The sequence below is a fragment of the Cucumis melo genome, chromosome 12, assembly GCF_025177605.1.
Source record: "Cucumis melo cultivar AY chromosome 12, USDA_Cmelo_AY_1.0, whole genome shotgun sequence".
In the NCBI taxonomy this organism is placed as follows: domain Eukaryota; kingdom Viridiplantae; phylum Streptophyta; class Magnoliopsida; order Cucurbitales; family Cucurbitaceae; genus Cucumis; species Cucumis melo.
This window is the reverse complement of record NC_066868.1, coordinates 12120676-12143211: the sequence shown is the minus strand read 5'-3', so window position 1 is coordinate 12143211 and position 22536 is coordinate 12120676. Positions and strand designations below refer to the sequence as shown.

At 37.3% G+C, this 22536-nt stretch overlaps 1 protein-coding gene across 4 annotated transcripts; it reads right to left on the bottom strand.

Moving 5' to 3' along the window:
• Nucleotides 1-690: 690 nt before the first annotated feature.
• On the bottom strand, nucleotides 691-22172 carry LOC103500119 (uncharacterized). 4 transcript variants are annotated; one of them, XM_008463332.3, is made up of 6 exons: nucleotides 22045-22172; nucleotides 21787-21895; nucleotides 13321-13584; nucleotides 12348-12559; nucleotides 12009-12264; nucleotides 691-1211 (listed from the first exon to the last, which is right to left on the bottom strand). In XM_008463332.3, exons 3-6 carry the CDS (start codon nucleotides 13570-13572, stop codon nucleotides 915-917), a joined length of 1017 nt encoding a protein of 338 aa, XP_008461554.2. In that variant the 5' UTR covers nucleotides 13573-13584; nucleotides 21787-21895; nucleotides 22045-22172; the 3' UTR covers nucleotides 691-914. The 4 variants fall into 4 exon arrangements, with proteins under 4 accessions (XP_008461554.2, XP_008461550.2, XP_050936393.1 ...); XM_008463328.3 differs by having other exon boundaries at nucleotides 13321-13575; nucleotides 22045-22171; XM_051080436.1 differs by lacking the exon at nucleotides 22045-22172 and having other exon boundaries at nucleotides 13321-13575; nucleotides 21787-22035.
• Between the last annotated feature and the right edge of the window lie 364 nt (nucleotides 22173-22536).

Here is a 22536-nt window from a genome sequence, read left to right as displayed (position 1 = left end):
TTTGCGTTTGAAACTTCTTCAAATGCATCATGATCTAATCCTTCATGGATTGTATAAAGAGCCTTATTATCTCCCTTTCCTAAATCTCTCAAAGTATCCCTTTGTGCTTGAGAAAAACCACCATCATTTTCTGGTTCAATGTATTCTTTTTCTACCATCTTCCACACATCTTGTGAGCCAAGAAGAGTCTTCATCTTGATACTTCATTATCATAGTTGCTCTTGTTGAGCATTGGGACTACGAATGGAACCTTGCTATTGCTTGCCATATTCTTTAAAAGAATCCTTAAGCTCTAATACCACTTCGTTGGAATTGAATTTTAGAGATTAGGAAAAGAAAATTGAGGAAAAATGTTAGTTGAGTTATTAGACCCTTCTAATTTTTTGGCTTGATACACATGGTAGGACATCTCTTCTATTTATATTAGTTAGCACCCCTGAATGCATGGCTAAGATTTTGCCCAACACATTTTTGATCTAATGGTTACAAATGCCATTTTAGAATATTCTCTACAATTACACTTCTTTATCATGTTATCTAGATATTTTTACCCTAAATATCTCCTACAGTTAATTTCTCTAGAATATTATAATAATTACTACTTCTAGAAAGTGAGCTTCTATTTGGACCAGGCCTAAGTGTTGTCAACTCAAATCAAGTTTATATTTTAACAAGCATAAAAGTTAAAGATTTGATTTTGAATATGATCCTCACCTTAACATAGCTGTTCTAAACCCGAGTCCAGGTACATACCACAATCAGTAGCAGCAAGATAAATTGCCATTCATCTTTAATCTATCTTTCGGAGGATCAGTTTGTTGGCACTATTGAATGGAAATCTATCGTGGATACTATGCAACTAATAAAATACAAAGTACAGTACACGATGGCAATGTCACCCGACAAGTGTGGACTCATCTGGCCAAAAGTGCCCTTATTATAGCTTCAAATTTTTCAGCATCATGAATTATTAGATGCCCACCATCAGGAACTTCATGATACTGAATCCACGGAAGTTTCTCTGCTATAAAACGATTAAACTCAAAAGCAACGACACGATCTTCACAACCTTGCCAAATATGAACAGAGCCATTGTTGTCAGGGAATGGATTGCTCACGTCGATGATGGGATCAAACTCCCATTTTTCTCCCAAGACAGTCAGTATGTCTCGGTTCAGCGATTCATGTTCACCTTGTTGCGCCACTTTTTCCTAAATTTGTTTGCAAAGATTTGGCACATGAATTATGTCAAACATGTTAACTCAAAGCATAACTCTGTCAAAATGCTGATGATATTTAAAGGTTTAACAGATAAAAGATAAGAATCAGGCAAAATATATCAAATTCGATAATAGAAGTTATGGCTGTCCCTTTCTTTTGTATAAAATTTAGATTTCTTGACCTACATTTGATTTTAATGTGCATCTTAGTATGGAAAATGTTAGAATTAGTGAGCTTGGCCTAAGGAAGGATTTAATCTAATTTCCTTTTCTTTTTCATCATAAGCATGTTGTCTATTTATTGTCCCCTTGTATCTTTTGTTAATAAGAGAAGTTAATAAGAAAGTCAGATTGTAGTTTTTTTCCAGGTACTTGGGTTCCACGTAACTCAGTGCCTATTTTCTTTATCCCTTTTAATATTGGTATCAAAGCGAGGTAAAGAGGAAACTCTAGCCATGGATCCACAGTCACCGCTGCCATGGAAAAGTTGCTCCACCAGCTTCAGAAGCCGTCGGTGATCACACGGGCCTCACCCTCAGAGTCAGCTGCCTCGCCATTGCCAAGCACGCACCCCCACGTGCCGCCATCCGTCGTCTTCACAGTTCAGCCAGCTTACTCCTGACCGTGGCCCTCTGTTTAGTCGCAGCACTCTCTTGATCAGCCACACATCCACGCACCACCGCAGGCCCCATTCTACATGCTGCCCTCTTTTTATGCAGTGTTGCATTTTGATTCTTTACCGCAACCGCACTTCCATGGTACCGGGATTGATCAACTCCATAATAAATCTGGGTTTCAAGTTGGTGAATCTTTGGCACAATCCAAACAAAAAACTTGCCGATGTATTCCAAGAACCCGGTAACTTGGTTCCCTACTTTTTCCTCAAATTATATGATTAGTTCTCTGGCACTATTGATAGGTGTCTTTCCAGGAGAGAAACTGAATGACCAGAACTATTTTTCCTGGTCTTAAACGGTCAAATGTTTCTTGAGAGACGTCACCGATTCGGTTTTTTGACAGGGGAGACTCTTCAATCCCCACCTGTTGATGCCCAGGAACGTTTCTAGAGAAGAGATGACTCTCTTATTCAGTCCATGTTGATTAATAGTATGAAACCACAAATTGGCAATCCTCTGCTTTATGTAGCAACTACAAAGGATCTGTGGGACATTACTCAGAAACTCTATTCGAAGCATCAGAACGCCTCTCGTTTGTATACACCGAGAAAAAAAGTCCATGATTGCAAGCAAGGAACTCTAGATGTTACCTCCTACTTCAATAAACTTTCCCTACTTTGGCAAGAGATAGACCTGTACAGAGAGACGGTATGAGATACTCCGAATGAGGTTGATTAGATTCAAAGAAGCTGATTAGATTTATGACTTCCGCATGTCTCAACCCCAAATTTGACATTGTTTATGGTCATATACTAGGCCAGTGACCCCCTTCCTTTTCAATGAAAGTGTGTTATGAAGTCCATCATGGAGAAAACCGTACAATTGCTATGAGTGTTCTGACTATTCATGCTACTGACTTCGTTGTCTTTAGTGCTAGATCCTCGATCCATGATAGTGAGAAGAACAACAGGAAATCAATCTCTATTTGTGAGCATTACAAAAAATAGTAGCACACTAAGGGTTAGTGTCGAAAACTTCATGGTCATCCTTTAGGAAGTAAGAAACGTTCCTCAAATGATAAACAGAATTCAGGGTGTTCTTATATGGGTGAGTCTGCAGGAAACTCTCAACCATTTGACCCTACAGTAAACCAAACCGGTCCCAGTCCACCCTCAACTTTAGGAGCCATTACTCAGTCAGGTATGCCTCAGTCTCTTAGTCTTATCGGTGTCAATAGGAAGAATCCTTGGATCCTAGACTCTGGTGCTACAGATCACTTGACAAGTTTCTCTGAGAATTTTGTTTCTTATATTTTGTCTGCTGGTAATGAAAAGATCATAATGGTTGAGGGTTTCTTAGCTCCAATTGCTAGGAAGGGGCAAATTTTCCCCTTTGAAGACCTATCTCTCTAGAATATGTTGCATGTGCCTAAGATTACCTATAATTTGCTATCTATAAGCAAGATCACTCATGAGTTAAACTGCAAAGCTGCTTTCTTACTGATTTTGTTTCTTTTCAGAACTTGAGCTCGAGGAGGATGATTGGCACTGCTCGAGATAATAGGGGACTCTACCTCCTTGACCATGATACCTCTACTAGTAGTAATCCTAGGATTAGTTTACTATCTTCATATTTTACTATTTCTGAACAAGATCGTATATTATGGCATTTCCTATTGGACCACCTAGATTTCAATATATGAAGTATTTATTTACCCATCTCTTCTCTAAAGTTGATATCTCCTCTTACTCTTGTAATGTGTATATTCGGGCCAAACAACATTGAGTTTGCTTTCCATTATAGCCATATAAGCCAAATCTCAACCGTTCACCCTTATCCATAGCAACGTTTGGGGTCCTTCAAAGGTCACTACCTCCTTTGGGAAACAGTGGTTTGTGACCTTTATTGATGATCATACCCGTCTTACCTAGGTCATCCTTACTGATAAATCTAAGGACTCCTTTGCCTTCCAGAACTTCTATCACACTGTAGAAACGCACGTCAATAAAAAAAATTGCAATTCTTCGGAGTGATAATAGTCATGAGTTTCAAAACAATACCCTTAGTGAGTTCCATTCTCCAAAAGGATTGCCCACCAGAGCTCGTGTGCTTACACCCCTCAACAAAATGAGGTTGCCAAGGGATAAAACCATAATCTTCTGGAAGTAGCTCGTTCCCTTATGTTGTTTACTTTCTTTCCTTCTTATCTATGGGGAGATGTTCTTAGTACAGCCTATCTCATCAATAGAATGTATTCTTGTATCCTCCACCTCCAGACACCCTTAGATTGTCTCAAGGAGTCTTATCCCTCTACCCGCCTCATTTCTGAAGTTCCTCTTCGTGTGTTTGGGTGTACAACCTATGTTCAAAACTTTGGCCCTTATCATACCCTTCTTACCTTACTTGACCTTGATCCTCATCCCATGGTCCTACCTACAAACCAAGTTCCCTGAAAAACCTACAATAGCAGGAATCTCAGAAAGGAAATAGAGTCCCTTACTGATCCGCCGGCTCCGGTCCAAGACTCCAAACTTCCACGAGATCAATGTATGACTAGTTCAATTGACTCGTGTTTACAAAAAAATGAGTGAGAATTGAAAGGTCTGATATTGCTGTTCCTAAAGATATGGAAGAAAAAGACAGAGTTGATGAGACCAAGGTCATAGTAGAAACTGATGATAATGAGGCTGAACAAGATCATTCAGGTAATTTGGATAAGTATATGGTTCTTCTCTTGACATTCCTATTGCGCTTAGGAAAGGTACCAGGTCCTACACAAAGCACTCCATTTGTAACTATGTTTCATATGAGAGTTCAGAACCTTCACAACCAACATCGACTCTACCATGATACCTAAAAATATTCACATTGCTTTAGAATGCCCTGAGTGGAAAACAGTACTCTCCCTAAGGGACATAAAACCGTGGGATGTAAATGGGTGTTCACACTCAAATACAAGGTAGATGAAACTCTTGACAGACATAAAACCAGGTTAGTTGCAAAAGGGTTTACTCAGACCTATGGCGTCAATCACTCTGAAACTTTTTCCCCAGTTGCAAAACTAAATAACATTAGGGTCCTATTATTTGTTGCGATTGGCCTCCATATCAGCTAGATGTTAAGAAAGCGTTCTTGAATGGAGACTTGGAAGAGGAAGTCTACATGAGCCCCCCTCAATGGTTTGAAGCCCTGTTTGATCATTGGGTTTGCAAATTTCAGAAATCCTTGTATGAACTAAAACAATCACCGAAAGCATGGTTTGATAGGTTTACTACCTTTGTCAAGTCCCAAGGATACAGCCAAGGGCACCCTAATCACACATTGTTTATAAAAGTCTCCAAGGCTGGAAAGTTCGTCGCGTTGATTGTTTATGTTGATGACATTGTTTTATCTGGGGATGACAACGCTAAGATCATCCAACTGGAAAAGAAGATGGGTGATGAGCTTGAAATCAAAGACTTGGGGAATCTAAAATATTTCCTTCATATGGAGGTAGCTAGATCAAAATAAGGTATCTTCGTATCTTAGAGTAAGTATACCTTTGATTTGTTGACCGAGACAAATATGCTGAGATGTCATTCTGCTGATACTCCTATTGAATTCACCTGTAAACTGGAAAATTTAGATGATAAAGTTCCAGTTGATAAAGAAAAATATCAGCGGCTTCGGGAAAGTTGATTTACTTGTCACATACTCAATCAGATATCTCCTATGCTGTGAGTGCTGTTAGCCAGTTCATGTAGGCAATTAATAGAATCCTGAGATACTTAAAAAACAACTCCTACTAAATGGTTGGTGTTTAGGACGACCGACAAGAGAGCTATTAAGGTCTATACTGATTTTGATTGGCGTCCGGTTACTGTACCTTTGTATGGGACAATCTCGTGACCTGGAGGAGTAAGAAGCAATGGGTTGTTGCTAGAAGTAGTGCTGAAGCTAAGTATAGGACTATGAGTTTGGGGATATGTGAGAAAATTTGGCTTCAGAAAGTCCTATCTAACCTTCATCAGGACTGTGAGGTGCCGTTGAAATTATTTTGTGATAATAAGGCAACAATTAGCATCACCAACAATCCAGTTCAACATGATAGAACTAAACATGTGGGGATTGATTGACACTTGGTTAAATAAAGATTGGACAATGGTAGCATATGCATTCCTTACACCCCCTTGAGCCAATAGATTGCTGATGTTCTCACCAAATGGCTTCTCAGACAAAGCTTTAACTCATGTGTCAGCAAGTTGGGTCTCAATGATTTCTACGTCCCAACTTGAGGAAGAGTATTAGAATTAGTGGGCTTGACCATAAGGAAGGATTTAACCTAATTTCATTTCCTTTTTATCATAAGCATGTTGTCTATTTATTTCTTCCTTGTAACTTTTGTTAATAAGAGAGATAATATCATAAAGCACCAAGGTATCAAATTATGAAACAGAGTTTGACCGCCATTTAGAAAGGTAAAAGTTCTTTTATCTAATTAAAAACTTTCTCAAATTTATTATGATGTTTGTAAATGAGGTCAAAAGTAGCATTTCAAAAACATAAAATCACCAAAACACATACTACAAAAATAATTTTGGGATAACTGTAAAGTGTCGTGCTTTCAAAAAAAAAATCTTGAAAGAAGCAAAATGTGGATTCACTAAATGCAATAATATTGCACTTATTTAGAATTATCAAGTGACTGAAAAGCAAACACCATAAAATTATTTCATTGGCTAAAAATACTTCTGTAATTCTATAGAAAGTTTTTCTAAAAAATTATAAGTGATAGATATTTTTCCATATTGCGTCTAATACTTAGAAGTCAGATGAAACTAGGAAAGTTGGATCGGGTGCATCTATCATGCTGATAGGACTCCTTTCAAGAATATTCTTCCTCCTTTATTTCAGAAATATCTTACACTCAGAATTGATGAGATATCAATTCTGTTACAATCTCTTGATCTTGCTTCTCAAGATTCAAGTACAGAAATTCACTAAATTTTTCATATCTTCTTCCCGCTTATAACCATCTATTTATACACACTGTTTGCCGACTTCTTCTTAGCATATTTAACACGTGCTTTCTAACTAATCTGTTAACCTCTTTTCTTAACTAATTCTGTTACTTATTATTGTTTATTTATTTATTTTTTTCTTCTTTGGTAAACTAACTTGATTGGGGGTCTAACATTACTTCCCCCTTTTAAATTCACCTTGTCCTCAAGGTGTAAATTAGGATACAACTTTTTTATTTCATCATAGTCTTCCCAAGAAGCTTCATAGTCCGGTAGGTTCTGCCAAGCAATTAACACTTCCCATTTCCCAGATTTGTCCAGTTTGTAGTCTCGAACTTCTTCCGATTGAGATTGCCACTCAAGCTTCTTTGTCACGTGTTGTAGTGTAGGCAAAACGTTCGTCTGATTACTCACGAATTTTCTTAATTGAGAGACATGGAAAACAGGGTGAATAACCGCATCCACTGGTAATTCCAATCTGTAAGCTACCTCACCAATTCTTTCCAGAATTTTGTAAGGTCCAAAATACCGAGATGATAACTTCTCATTCCTTTTACTTCGCAAAGTGGTTTGTCGATATGGACGTATCTTAAGCAACACCAATTCATCAATCTGAAACTCAGCATGTCGCCTTTTTCGGTCAGCATATAATTTCATTTGTTGTTAGTTCTCTCAGCTGTTCATCTACCGACGAATTTGAAGTCCTTTCTCCGTATGACAACAAGGTTGGTGGTTTACGGCCGTACACCACTTGGAATGGAGACATATCAAGTGCTTTCTGATAAGTAGTATTGTACCAATACTCGACCCAGGGTAGCCATAAAATCCATTCTCTTGGACGTTCACTACAGAAACATCTAAGATAAGTTTCCAAGCCTCTGTTTACCACTTCCGTTTGTCCATCGGACTGTGGGTGATATGCTGTGCTTTTCCTGAGTTTAGTACCTGCCATTTTGAACAATTCATTCCAGAAGTGGCTGAGAAATATCTTGTCCCGGTCGGAGACAATGGAGGAAGGGAATCCGTGCAGTCGGACTATTTCTTTTACAAAAATATCTGCTGCTGACTTGGCTGTGTAAGGGTGTTTAAGGGCCAAAAAATGACTGTATTTGCTGAGTCGATCTACTACAACGAGTATTACATCATATCCCTTTGCTTTAGGTAGACCATTAATGAAGTCCATAGAGATGTCGCTCCAAACTTGATGAGGTATTTCCAGTGGTATTAACAGTCCGGCTGGTGATAGAGCAAAACTTTTGTTACATTGGCAAGCTATGCAAGAACCACAGTGTTTTTTGACATCCGATTTCATCCCTTCCCAATATACCTCACTTGCTAGTCTTTTATATGTTCTTAGGAATCCCGAGTGTCCTCCTACCACTGAGTCATGAAAAGTATTTAACATTGCTGGAATTAAGGACAAAGTTTTTGAGATTACCAGTCGATTTTTGTAGTGCAGATGGCCATTCTTCAGTGTAAATTTACTGGCTTGAGCTTCATCTTCTTCATTTAAATTGGCTATCACTTTCTTTAATTTCTCATCTTTTTCCACCTCTTCTTTTATGACTTGCAAATCCACCAAATACGGGGCTGATATGGCGTTTAATTGTATGTCTGGTGGTTTTCTCGATAAGGCATCGACTGCCTTATTTTCTAAGCTTGGTTTATAAACCACTTCAAATGAATATCCAAGTAATTTAGACACCCATTTTTGATATTGCGGTTGGATAACCCTCTGCTCCAGCAAGAATTTTAGTGATTTCTAATCTGTTTTTACAATAAATTTCGCCCCCAGCAGATATGGTCTCCATCTTTGTACGGATAGTACAACAACCATCAACTCGCGTTCGTATACAGGTCGAGCTCTATCTCTCATGGATAGTGTATGACTATAGAAGGCAATGGGTCTCTTTGATTGAACTAACACGGCCCCCACTTCAAAATCGGACGCATCTGTTTCTATTTCAAAGGGAAGTTCAAAACTGGGTAAAGCCAATATTGGTAGGGACATCATTGCAGACTTCAATTTTAAGAATGCTTTTTCGGATTCTTCGTTCCATTTAAATCCACCCTTTTTAAGGAGTTGAGTTAAAGGGGCAGCTATTGACCCATAATGTTGGACGAATCTCCTATAGTAGCCTGTTAATCCAAGGAATCCCCGGACTTCTCTTATGTTTGTTGGGCATGGCCAATCCGCAACTGCTTTGATTTTTTCAGAATCTACTACTCCTTCCCCTGATATGATGTGCCCCAAATATTCAATCTTTTGCTGACCAAAATTACACTTTTTTTTGTTGGCAAATAAGGCATGTCTTCTTAATGTGAGGAAGACCTTTTCAATATGCTCTACGTGGTCCTTCTCATTTTTGCTGTAGATCAGGATATCATCAAAGAAGACCAAAACAAATTTTCTCAAAAATGGTCTAAAGATGTTGTTCATCAAGGCTTGAAAAGTGGCAGGAGCGTTGGTTAATCCAAACTACATAACAAGAAACTCGTAATGACCTTCATGAGTGCGAAAAGCCGTTTTTGGGATATCCTCGTCAACCATTCTTATTTGATGATATCCTGACTTGAGGTCTATCTTTGAGAACACAGTTGCACCATTTAACTCATCAAATAGTTCTTCAACCACCGATATCGGGAATTTATCTGGAATTGTAGCGTTGTTTACTGCACGGTAATCGACACAGAAACGCCAACTGCCATCTTTCTTTTTAACTAACAGTACCGGGATTGAAAAGGGGCTATTACTTGGCCTAATAATCCCTGAAGTTAGCATTTCCTCCACTAGTTTTTCCATTTCTGCTTTTTGTTGAAACCCATATCTATAAGGTCTAATGTTTATTGGGTTAGTCCCTTCTTTGAGATGTATTTGATGTTCAATTTTTCTTCTTGGTGGGAGCTTTTCCGGCCAGTCAAAAACATCTCCGAATTGTTTCAACATGTTTTGCAGGGGTTCAACTTCAAGGGTAACAGTTGTTGTATTAGTCTGCTCATTCTCTTCACAAACTTGTATCGCTCTACATTCGATCAAAAATCCTTCATCGTGATCAAGCCAAGTCTTAAACATACTCTTGAGACTGATTCGTGATTTAGTAAGGCTAGGATCCCCTTTTATCGAAACTTGTTTCCCTTCACTAGAAAACGTAAGTGTAAGGTTTTTCCAATCAACTACTGTTACTTCAAGTGAATGAAGCCATTGCATACCCAACACAACATCAACCCCTCCGAGGTCCAGCGATAGAAATTCTTCCTTCACCTTCCAATTCATTAATTGAATTTCTACATCTTCACACACACCTTTACCTTGTATTGCTGTTCCCGATCCCAGTATAACGCCGTAATGAGCAGTCTCTTTGATCGGTAATTGTAATGATTTTACTAATTTCTCAAAAATAAAATTGTGAGTAGCCCCACAATCTATGAGAATAATCACCTCTTTCTCTTGAAGCTTTCCTTTAACTTTCATTGTGCCAGGATCATAATCCAACGACAGAATTTAAAGATAATTCCACAAAAGTTTTCTGTTCTTTTACTTGCAATACTGCTAGTGTTTTTTCTTCGGCAGTATTTTCTTCAATTATTTCGTATTCCTCACCTTCTTTTATCACAACAAACATCTTCAGCTCACGTAGTTCTTTCATTTTGCATTTATGATCAGCCGAGTATTTATCGTTGCATCTAAAACAGAGCCCTTTTTCTTTTCGAGCTTGGAATTCTGCGTCGGACAATCTTCTTGAGTTGGCGTCTTTACGGATTTCGATGTTATTGGAGCTTCTCAGGGTGATGGTTCGCATTGGAAAGGTGACATTCCCTTTGTTGTCACTAATGGTGTTTGTCGTCCCTCTGTTGTTCGCTGTACTCTGTGGAGGATATTTCCCGCCCGCGAAGCCATTCAAATTGGCTTCATTTCGAATGAGTTCTCTATTCCCAACCAGCTGCGCGACTTCCATCATTTCGGCCAATCCTTTCGGTCGACAAAATACCACTTCTGCTCTTATCCATGGAAACAAACCATTCATGAAGGTGTCCTCGACAACAGAATCTGGGACATCACTTAATGGCGCGACTAGTTTATCAAACAAGTTTCGATACTCATCGACTGTAGTTTCTTGTTTGACCCGTAAGAATTTTCCTAATATTGTTCCATCCCTGCTCGATCTAAACCTTACTAATAATCTCTCCTTCAGGTTTGACCAGCTAATGAATTTTTCTCTTTCTTCTTGAGATCGATACCAATGCAGGACCATCAAAACTAATCGTGGAAACAAGCATTTTCTCAGAATCGGAAAGTTTATGGATCTGAAAGTACCTTTCGGCGCGGAAGAGCCATGAATCTGGGTCTTCTCCGATGAACACGGGCATTTCGACTTTCTTGAGTTTATTCCGGTCCGGCGTAACTTCTTCAGTCTCTGTTTTTCCTTCGTTTCGGTCGTCGGCATTATTTCGGCCCGATATGGCCGATTTGCTGGAGGTTGCTTCTTTCTCTTTTCCTTTATTTGTCATAGACATGTGCGCATTGGGTTCCTCATTTCGTTCACTGGTTGTGGTTCGATCTTTGGCCATGGTTTCCATTATCATCAACAACATTTGTTCTTGTTTATCCGACTGAGATCGCATCGTCTGCATATTCTTCGCAATGTCGTTTAGGCTTAACTCGATGATCGGCATTTTCTCGAGTTCTTTCTTCATCAGTGCGATTTCTTGATCGATTACTTCGAGTCTTTCCTCGATTCTGGTTTCGACCATTTTGTCGGATCACGGCTCTGATACCAATTTGATAGGACTCCTTTCAAGAATATTCTTCCTCCTTTATTTCAGAAATATCTCACACTCAGAATTGATGAGATATCAATTCTGTTACAACCTCTTGATCTTGCTTCTCAAGATTCAAGTACAGAAATTCACTAAATTTTTCATATCTTCTTCCCGCCTATAACCATCTATTTATACACACTGTTTGCCGACTTCTTCTTAGCATATTTAACACGTGCTTTCTAACTAATCTGCTAACCTCTTTTCTTAACTAATTCTATTACTTATTATTGTTTATTTATTATTGTTTTTTTTTTCTTCTTTGGTAAACTAACTTGATTGGGGTCTAACACATGCATCTAGAATCTTCATATGCTAATCAAACATTGATTTATTACAGAGAGGAAAAGTACCGGGTTATGGTTTAAGCCTCCGGACAGTCTCTTTAATATCTCTAGATCTGAATCACTGAACATGCCATCAGCCCCCAATGTTGGGAACCATTTTTGAGTAATCCACCAGTGGTATAACCAAGGTGTGTAATGTGCAATCTGAAACGTCCGTTGGTAAGATTGAGGAAGCTTCCTAAAAGCCTGTCGTGATAAAGCTGAAGGAACTGAAGGCCACCAGAAATTCGCAAAGGGAACCACTAGGGACGCTCCTAAAAGTCTGCATAATGGTTGGTGAAAGTGTATAAAAAGGCCAAAAAAGTGAATTGAAATACAGTTGATCGCAGTGAAATGACAAAGCACCTTTGTGGAATGTATTTCAGACAGCTCCAAATACCCGATGCTCCAATTGAACATCCAATTACATAAAATTTTGTGCCAAGGTGCAATTTGTCTGCTAATTCTTGAATATCAAATGCTTCAGACTTCACCGAACGCGCTGGATACGGGTCACTCTCTCCATAACCAGCTCTGTCATATAATACTATACATATCTTGAGTTCATCCATAAATTCCTGAAAAAAAAAAAAAAAAATTGAATATATGATCGAATAATAAGACAGAAGCAAAGGGATTCACACTTCAATTGATCAGCGAAGTAGGGGGCTTTGAAACATAAACATGGAAAGATAATATGATAAGGCTAGGATTAAATTACGAGAGTCAGAAATATATTATCACCTAAAACAAAATAGATGCCTTATATTTTTGTTAGTGATATATAATTAAATTTTCCTTCAACCACTAGTTTAAGCTTTTGGGTGAATTGAAGATTTAATATGATATCAGGGTATATGGTTCAGGGAGGTCCTGCGTTCAAGCCCCTACATTGTCATTTCCTCCCCAATTAAAATTAATTTCCACTTGTTGGACCTTTAAATTAGGGAGTGTTAGTGATATATAATTAAATTTTCCTTCGATCACTGGCTTAAGTTTTTGGGTGAATTAGTGATTTAATAATTTTCACTTAAATTGTCACCCCTTTGATTAAACTGCCAAATAACGTCAGGCACACACTAAGATTTGAGGAAGCATTAAATGACACGAGGTTTAAGCTAAAGGAATTCTCAAATACAGCACAATACCATAATTTATAGTTTATTCATTCACGCCCGTTACTTATCACCGACGCGTGGAACTTAGAAACAAAATTTTCAACCCATCTCAAGGACAAAGTTCAAAAGATTCAAGAACTTGAATAAATTTATAACTGCAAAAAATCCTAAAGACTGCTCAGATAAAGATAATAACTAAGCAGATAATAACGGTCTCATACTTGAGAAGCAGGTAAGTACATATCTTTGGAGCTATTGAAGCCATGGCACATAATGATTTTGTATTGAGCCTCTTCCTTTGGAACTCCAAATACTCTGTAGGCCAAATGCCTCCCATCATTGAGCATTACTCTAGGTGAAGTCACTGGCGGGCCATTTTCTGATCCACATATCTTTGAAGGTGAAGGTTTCAGTGATCGATAAACCCATCCAAGAAGACCCACTGCAAATGCTACTCCTATTGGTGTAATCATTTCCTGGAAAAGCTAAAGCTTCATTACTATAGCCATGTATTGAAAAATTTAAAAAAAAAAAAAATCAGGCTTTGTACCGGTTATTAAAGAAAGTTTATTGGTAGCATATAGGTGATCAATTATCTACTAGTTATCACAAATATTTCAGGACAGTGCAATTATAGAAGTGAAACTACTCAGTTGGTCTAAGAACCAATCGGTACTTTTTAAAATTTATAATGAAAAATCTGTATTAGATGTTTCGAAATTTCAGCATAAACTTCATAATCGGAAGTAAACATACATCTCGAAAGGTGGCAGGCATACGCTCATACAGGCTACTCTTTCTAGTATTCCTACATTATTTTTCTTCATTTAAGGCTCTAGTATCTGTCATTAAATGTCTTGATAAGTTGCTAAGTGATTTCTTTCAGGAAGGATCGGATGGTGATGGTGGCATGCGCAATGTAAATTGGTTGATTTCACAGCATCCACAACTTTCGGATGGCCTTGGTATTTAAGCATTGCAATTCTGCCTTTCTGGCTAAATGGATTTGGAGGTTTTATCTGATCGTAATGTGTTATGGAGAAATTTTGTTGTGGCTAAATATTATACCCCAAATTGTACTTGGCCTACTCCAATAACTCGTGTTTCATGCAAGGCTTCATTGAGGTATATTTGTCAGTTTATTAACTTGATTGCTCCTCAAATTCAACATTGGATTGGTGATGGCGTATCTACATGTTTTAGGCATTCATGGCTTTAGTGATGTTCTTTCTACTATGTATCTGCAACTATGTTGTATTATGTAGCTGCCGGAAGCTACTGTGGCTAATGTATGGGTTCCATCTTCTACTGCTTGGGATTTACAGTTAAGACATAATCTTAATGAACTGGAGATTCTTTAAAGGCCTTCCTTATCTAATCATTTGGCTTTTTTCAGATAGCACTCCTCTTCTGTTTTTTGGATATGGTTGCGTGACCCATCTATAATATCTATGGTTAATGTCTCATGGCTGATCTTGTGGGCGCTACAGATTCGATTATTATTTGATCTAATACTCAGGCCATCTAGAAAGACCTACCCAAAAAAAGATTACACTTTTTTTTTGGGAGCTTAGCTGGGGTGCCATCAATATTGGTGATCGATTACTGCATCGGATGTCTTATATGTCTATTTCTCCCTCTTGAAGTTACGTGTCATCAACACACTGAATATCTGAGTCACGTGTCATCAACACACTGAAGATCAAAAGCATTTTGTTCCCGGAGTGTTAGGGAAGAAGGATTTCAAGACTCGTTCTACTGGACAGCTATCACAAGAACTAAGCATGGGGAGTGACTACTCAAAACTAGGGCAAAGAAGTTTTAGTCAACCAACAAGGTTAACTACAGTTTCACAGTCAGGACAGGAATTTATGGCTAACACAGTTAGGAAACCTTTGTGCAATAGTTGTGGAAGGTACCATTGGAGACAATGTTTGGTTGGAGCAGATATTTGTTATCAATGCAAGCAACTGGACATTTTAGAAGAAATTATCCTCAATTAAAGTTTGATTTGCAAGCGGATTCACAAATTCAATGACAAACGGTTAATCAACCAAAAGTGGCAACTTCTGGAGGAGAAGGAACGAGTGATATCAAGCAAAAAGGAGTAGTGGGTAGACCACGACAACGAGGAAAAATGTATGCTCTAGGTCAACAGGAAGTGGAGGAGACACCGGACAAAAGTTTTTTATTTAAAGTTAAGTAAAATGTTATGATCTGGAGTTGTTTGAAATTTCGAGGATGAAATTTCTTAAGGGGGAGAGAAATTGTAAACCCCGAATCCTAAGAAACTTGGGTTTTCCAAAAGAGTTCGAAAGGTTAGTTTTGAGTGAAGTTAAGGTGGAAGGATAAGCTTGAGAAGTGTCATTGTAATTGTGCCATGGTCGGTGGGAAGAAGGAAGGTTAAGAAAGAATGGTTTAAAAGTTAAGGAGGTGAAGTTGAAAAAGTGGGAAAATTGGCCAAGTCCTTTGGCTAGGCATTTTGTGCTTGGTAGGCGGCCAAAAGAGGAGAAAATAACCTGCAAATAGGTTATCTAGGTGTTTAGACAAGGGTAGGCGGCAAGCTTGAGTTGTGTGCGTGTGGCCGAGAAGTGAATAACCTCCAGGTGAGGTAGGCATTTTGGACTAGGCGAGAAGACTTGTCTTGAGAGGTTATTGGCCGTTAAGCTAGGCAGCCAAGAGGCTGAAGACTCAACCATAGAGGTTAGTAAGGTGTGGGAAGCTAAGTGAGGAGACTTGTGTGCACAAGATGAGGCTTGCGGCCAAGGCTAAAGAGGTTAGCAAGACATTCCAAAGGCTCAAGGCATTTTGCTTAGGCGTTTTAAGTAAAGTTAGGCGAGATGATAAAAAGGTGGAGTCGGTGAAGTGCTTTACAGGTATCCGTTGCATGCCTAGATTAAATTTCAGCAAGTAGGAGGTGTCAGAAACTTTGCATGCAAAGCTCAATATAAATAGGTCACTTTAGAACAAAATTTCTCCCAATTTACTTGTGTGTTTTGGCGGAAATTACTCTCAAAAGTTCACAAATTGAGTCTATTTTCTAAGTTGGGGCTGCCAATTAAATTTGAGTAGAGGAAAGTTGAGTTTAGGTTGAAGAAGGGAGAAAGGTCATTTTCGGAGGAATCTAAGCAGTCTTCACTCTAAGGAGGCTACCGAACGCATATCGTGGAGTTTTCGACTGAAATTTTGAGGTAAGAAAGTTTAGACTTTCCAGCAACTTTGTAGAAGGAAATATTTCTATTTGAGTTACGGATTTTAAGATATTAACCTCTAAAGTGGGACTTAAGTTCTGGTCGAGAAATAGAGTTCGGGGCAGTGTGGTCGTTTGTAGAGTGTCAGGGGTTGCTAGGCAAGATGGGCGTGGATTTGGGTTGAAAGAGGTTAGCATAGTGCAGATGGGCTTGTGTTTGACGCATAGCCTGCGCAAGGCACTTGCAGCCAAGAAGGTGCGCAACAAGCCCTAAGCGCAAGGAGGGCCACGCGAGATGCAAGGCACGTGGCCAAGTGAGGCGCACCGCGTGCCCTTGCAAGGTTAGCACGCGGCAAGGCTTGCCCAGGCGCATGTCGACCTCTACTGCTCGTCCTTGCGTGCCAGCCCACGTCAATTGGTGATTTTAGGTTGTTTTTGTGATTTTTGGGAAATTTAAGTGAAGTTCTTATATTTTTATGATTAAAGGGAATTAAATGGAATTATTTCCCATTATTTCATGTCAAAGGGTGATTGGGCAAGTTTACGAGCCGAGGATCTAAGCTCCATCAGTGAGAGACAAAATGATTTCTAAATAAAGTTTTTGAATAAGTTTTACATGCTATTGTTTAAGAATGTTTTGGAATGACTATTGAACTGAGTTGATTATTATATCTCGAATTACAAGCATGTTTATGAAAAGTATTTGAGTGCTTATCTAGAAAACGTTTCCAAAGCATAAGTTAGAAATGTTTTAATAAAGCATGTATTTATGGACAAGTTTATTGATGGGATTTGCAAAGCAATGATTATAAGTATGCTTTGAGTTTATAGAAATGTTACTTGTTTTAGAAAGATGCTTGAAACACATGAATTTAATGAGAAAGATTTTAAGCAAGAATACCATGTTTGTTCTACATATCGAGTTATCAACGGTCAATGTGCACAGAGTTTCCGGGGGTATATGGTATGCTGACCACTAAGTCGCTACCACAGAGTTTAAGCAGGATAGTATGAACGCCGCTTTGCTATCTTGATCGAGTTTAGGCGTGACATCATCATGACCGAGTTCAGGCATGACATCATCATGATCGAGTTCAAGCATGATATAATCATGATCGAGTTTCAGGCACGATAGATCGAGCTAGTTACTATCGTGACCAAGTTTCCAGGGTATAGAACTAACAAAGACAAGAATGCAAAGATTTGTTTTAGAAAGCAAAAGAGCTTCTAAAAGATAGAAAGTGATATTTCCAAAAGCGAAAAGAATTTTAACATTTTATGTTTAAGTTATGTTTTATGAATGACTTGTGAAATAGAATAAAGTTTACTTATTCCAAAAGTATGTTTTACAAAACCGTCACTCATTGGGCTATATAGCTCACCCTTTTCAAATGTTTTTCTACTTTTCAAGAAGAGATCGTGATACGAGAACCTGATCGTAGTCTCCAGTCCGCTCTCCAAAGTCATTGATAGTTTTTGCTGCTGTTGGTTAGTACTAAGGTTCCCTCTTATGTTGTACATAAGTTTAGGGTTAAGTTTAGTTGTTTAGTTTATGTTCAATCTTAAAGTATAGTCTGTAATCATTGGCATTTAGCATTAACTTATTTTGAGGTTTATGTAATGAAGTTTGTTTAATTTGTGCTTATCATGTTAATCCGTTGCATATGTTAATTTACTCAAAGTCGTTTAGCATTACAAAAGGTTTAGTAGTCAGGGTCCACTGGTGTTGTTCTGAAGGGTAGCGTAGCGACTTCAGTTGACATCACGCCATCTCTTGTGTCGAGAGTAGGTGATCCGAGAGGGGGTGTGACAGTGTGTCAGAGAAATAAATAATTGGCCATGACACCACCTGGATTACCACTGTCATTAGCAATTTCAAATACGGTGTGGGAAGATATTTCCATGGATTTTATTGAAGGATTACCAAAGTCTCAAGGACTTGATGTGGTCTTTGTGGTGATAGATCAATTGACCAAATATAGTCATCTCATTGGGTTGAAACACCCTTTCACAGCTAAAAGTGTGGCAGCCACTTTCATTAAGGAAATCGTGTGCCTTCATTGTTTTCCTAAATTGATAGTCTCAGACAAGGATAAGGTGTTTTTTAGCCATTTTTCGTAAGAGTTGTTTCAATTGGCAGAGAAAAAATTGAATAGAAGCATAGCATACCACCCACAGTCAGATAGGCAATAAGTAGTGAACAAAAGTGTAGAATCATATTTGCAATGCTTATGTGGTGAACAAACCACAACCAACTCAGTGGTATTCATGGCTGCATTAGGCAGAGTACTGGTATAGTACCAATTATCACATCTCAAATGGTATCACTCCGTTTCAAGCTTTGTATGTCATGTACTTTCTGCTTTGATTGAGTGTAGTGAGCAGTCTACATCGAATTCCACTTGAGATCATCAATTACGTGAAAGAGATATCATGCTGGGAATGCTGAAAGAACACCTAAGGGTAGCACAGGAGAGAATGAAAAAGTATGTTGATCAAAAAAGACGTGAAGTAGAGTACAAGGTGGGTGATTATGTTTTCCTTAAACTACGCCCATATAGACAGTGTTCTGTGCGAGTTAGAAGAAATGAGAAGTTGTCTCCTAAGTATTTTGGCCTATATTATGTTGAGGTGAAAGTAGGAAAAGTAGCATATCAACTAACCTTGCCGGAAGAAGCCTCCATCTAATGTTCCATGTATCTCAGTTGAAGAATGCATTGGGACAATAAAAGGTAGCACTACCTACCTTCTCTCCACTCTCCAAGAGATTTGAGTGGGAGATAGAACCGAAAGAAGTGTATGGGTATCGTAAGAATCCAGATTATAGAGTGGAAAGCACTGGTAGCTTGAAAAGGGTTACCAGTATACGATGTGACTTAGGAAGCAATTTCCTGAATTCCACCTTAAGAAGGGGAAAGAAACGTTAAGCTGCCAATAGTGCAAGGAATGAGTAGCACGGGCAAGGGAACTGTAAGGGGTAAAGGTCATTCAGGAGAGTAATAATTATTCACAGAGGCATTGAGTTAGTGAATTAGAGATTGGAGAGTATCTTCTCGAGAGTGAGAGATACGGAGTTAAGGACGATCGTCTGTGATTGTGCCCTAGTTATTCTACTGTGATTCTGGTGTACGATCCATTACTATTACAATAAAGATCGATACCTTTTAGCAGCCGTTTGGGGGAAGGATTGGGTTATGAGGGAAAAGGATTATAATAATCCTTGGGTTATGATAATATGTGTTTGAGGAAAGAGTTATGTAAAAAGGATGAGGTGGTTATGATAAGATATGTTTGGGGGAAGGGTTATGTGAGAAGGATTATGAATTTTTTTTTTTTTTTAAAATTTGTATTCTAAATCCAATACACAAATATTTGTATATTTAATTTATTTAATTTACCAAATTGTCATATTTTCGTAAAACAAGTTCCATTAGTTTTCTTAAATACCATGTCCATTTACAAAGTTTTTTAGGCAAGCGTTTCATGCCAATAAATTTTTTTTTTTTTTTAAATTCGTATTCTAACTCTAATACACAAATTATATATATTTAATTTATCAAATCGTCTAGTTTTCATAAAACAATTTCCAGTAATTTCTTTAAAGACGACTTCCATTTTCAACCTTTTTTAACATTGGGTCATTAGGTGTGAAAAAATTATACTTTTGTCTTTTAATTGATATTCTAAATGCAATACACAAATTGCGAGTATTTAACCATTGATTTAAACCAATGACTTGCAATATAATTTCATTCAAACGAAACGATATATGAAGAAGAAAATAGTTTCTAGGAAGGGAGTTATAAACTGAAGTCAATTACGTGGAACATGAGCAAAAATTATTAATTCTTTTTTAAAATTATTATTCTAATTCCAATACACAAATTTCATATATTTAATTTACCAAATCGTTGAATTTTTCGCAAAACAATTTGCCTGACTAAACAAAGTCTATAAAAACAACAAGAATTATTTGAGTTATGAATTTTACACGTGTAAATAAGAATTGTTCCCTCTCTTTAGTTTATCTTTTCGCATCACTGGTTAGCATCACTTTTTTAATCTCTTTGATGTTTGGGAGTTTTCTTAGATTTCATTTATCAATAAAATGTTTCTTTTACCAAAAAAATATTCTTCTTGTTGTATCATCTTTCACAATCTAACCTAATAGAAAAAAGAGATACCTCTCTTCTTGAATAGAACGATTGCACTATAATATGCTTGCTATGGAGTACACAGTGAATTTGTGCAGTATAGATTAACTACTAATAAATGGACCAATGATGTATTATATGAATCACATGGAGCAGAAATTTCACCAATTTTATGCAACGAAAATAACCCTCCTGGATTTATCTACTTGGTTAAGCTCTGAATGACATCAAATAGAAAGTGCAAGTGAAAATGCAAGTGTTAAAGTGACTTTCTAAATAAGAGAGTCCATAATACAAAATATTCTTGGGCATGTACTGCATTATGTCTCCAATAATCACAAATAAATCCTACTTCCAACTAATAATAGATTAGCCATCACTTTAATGCCTCCATTGAACTGACCCTCAATTCTTACCATGGGTTTAATCTTACCTAAGTAAAGTAGTTGAATTTTAAGCTAAATTCTAAAAATATAAACATATTTTTTAAAACTTTTTTTTTCCCAAAACATAACTTAATTTTATAAAACATTGGTTGAATAACAAAGTAAAGAAACCTAGAGATGAAGGTGTAGGTGTGTTTATAGGTTTAATCTTCAAAAAAAAAAACAAATAAAAAAATATATTATCAAATGAGGCTAATCAATGTATTTGTTAAAACCAGCTCTTATATTATTATTAATGATCAATAAGGCTAATACATAGATTAACTATTGCAATGCAGACAAAACGATGATATAAGATTTTAACTCAAATGACGAATCTAACTATCACTCATTCCCTATTTTCATCCACACATCTGTCGAATCAGGTGAGGAAAAAGAACAAATGGAAGATAAGGGTGTGTTTGGATAGTAATCTGAAAAACAAAAATTTGAAAACAAGAGGTCAATGAATCAGTGCATAGTTGAATGTATTTGGCAACTGATTAAGAATCTACATCCCAATTTAATCCATGGTTCAAAATGTGTTTGGTTTAATAAATTACAAAAATGCTTGCAGTCACCAACTAAAGATCAGGCTAAATATCAACTATTATTGATGAACATGTTTTATGTTATAAATTTTGTATAATTATTATTTCACAACAATGAAATGAGCTCAATTAAAGACTATGTGTATATCTCAACAATTTAGATTATGAAACTCAATATCTGCATATACTAAAAAACATTCCAATGTTATTTGTGAAAATGACCACTATTTTGGATCAAAGAAGTCCTTAAACAGTTTCCTTAAACATTTCAGATTGCCCTAATTCTGTGAAAGAAAAATGACAGTTTGGCTCAACAACAGAATAGGGCATCACATAAACAAATTTCACAGCCAGAAAGGTAAAATACCTGAGAAGATTCAAAGGAAGATAAATTCCTTTACAGGTCTCCGATCACAGGCTGAACTGCTACACTCGAGTGTAGCAGTACTCCTTCACTTCGAGGAGAACGTAAAACGCTACAGAATAAAACAAAAACAATTAATTAGGAGGGAAATCCAGGACGCATTCCAAATAATCATGTATTTCTCATAAGCAACAATGATCAAGAACAGGATTTCAGAACATGAATAGAAAAGAAGAAGAAGAATCAGAAAAGAAAACCCACCAAAATGAAATGCTCCAAGTGGAGCGAGATCGACGGTTCACATAGTTTTGGTTTTGCACAATTTAAACATGGCCTAACGTACCATTGAAAGGTAGATAACCATATCCCGACCAAATTGAGAAGAATCGCACAAAGGGCCTTTTTAGGCCCAAATGTACTAAAGAATTTTGACCCTTTACTTATGTGACAAATTACAACTTTAACCTCAATGTACATTTTTCCTCCGTCGTTTGCGGCTGCCGTCCTGCAAAAAGAATTATAAAAAAAATAAAAACTACATTTTTTACTTTCTTCCTCCCCTTTTTTGGTTGGTTGATTTTGCAAACGTTACAAACTATTTGATCCAAATCGTTTATGTAAAGACATATAAGTGGAAATTGGAGATATCTTATACAAAGAGTTTGTATAAAACCAAACTATACGAAATATATATATTCACATGAGATTGTTAAAAAAATTTAATTTGTGAAGTTGAACTTACGTTTATGTTGT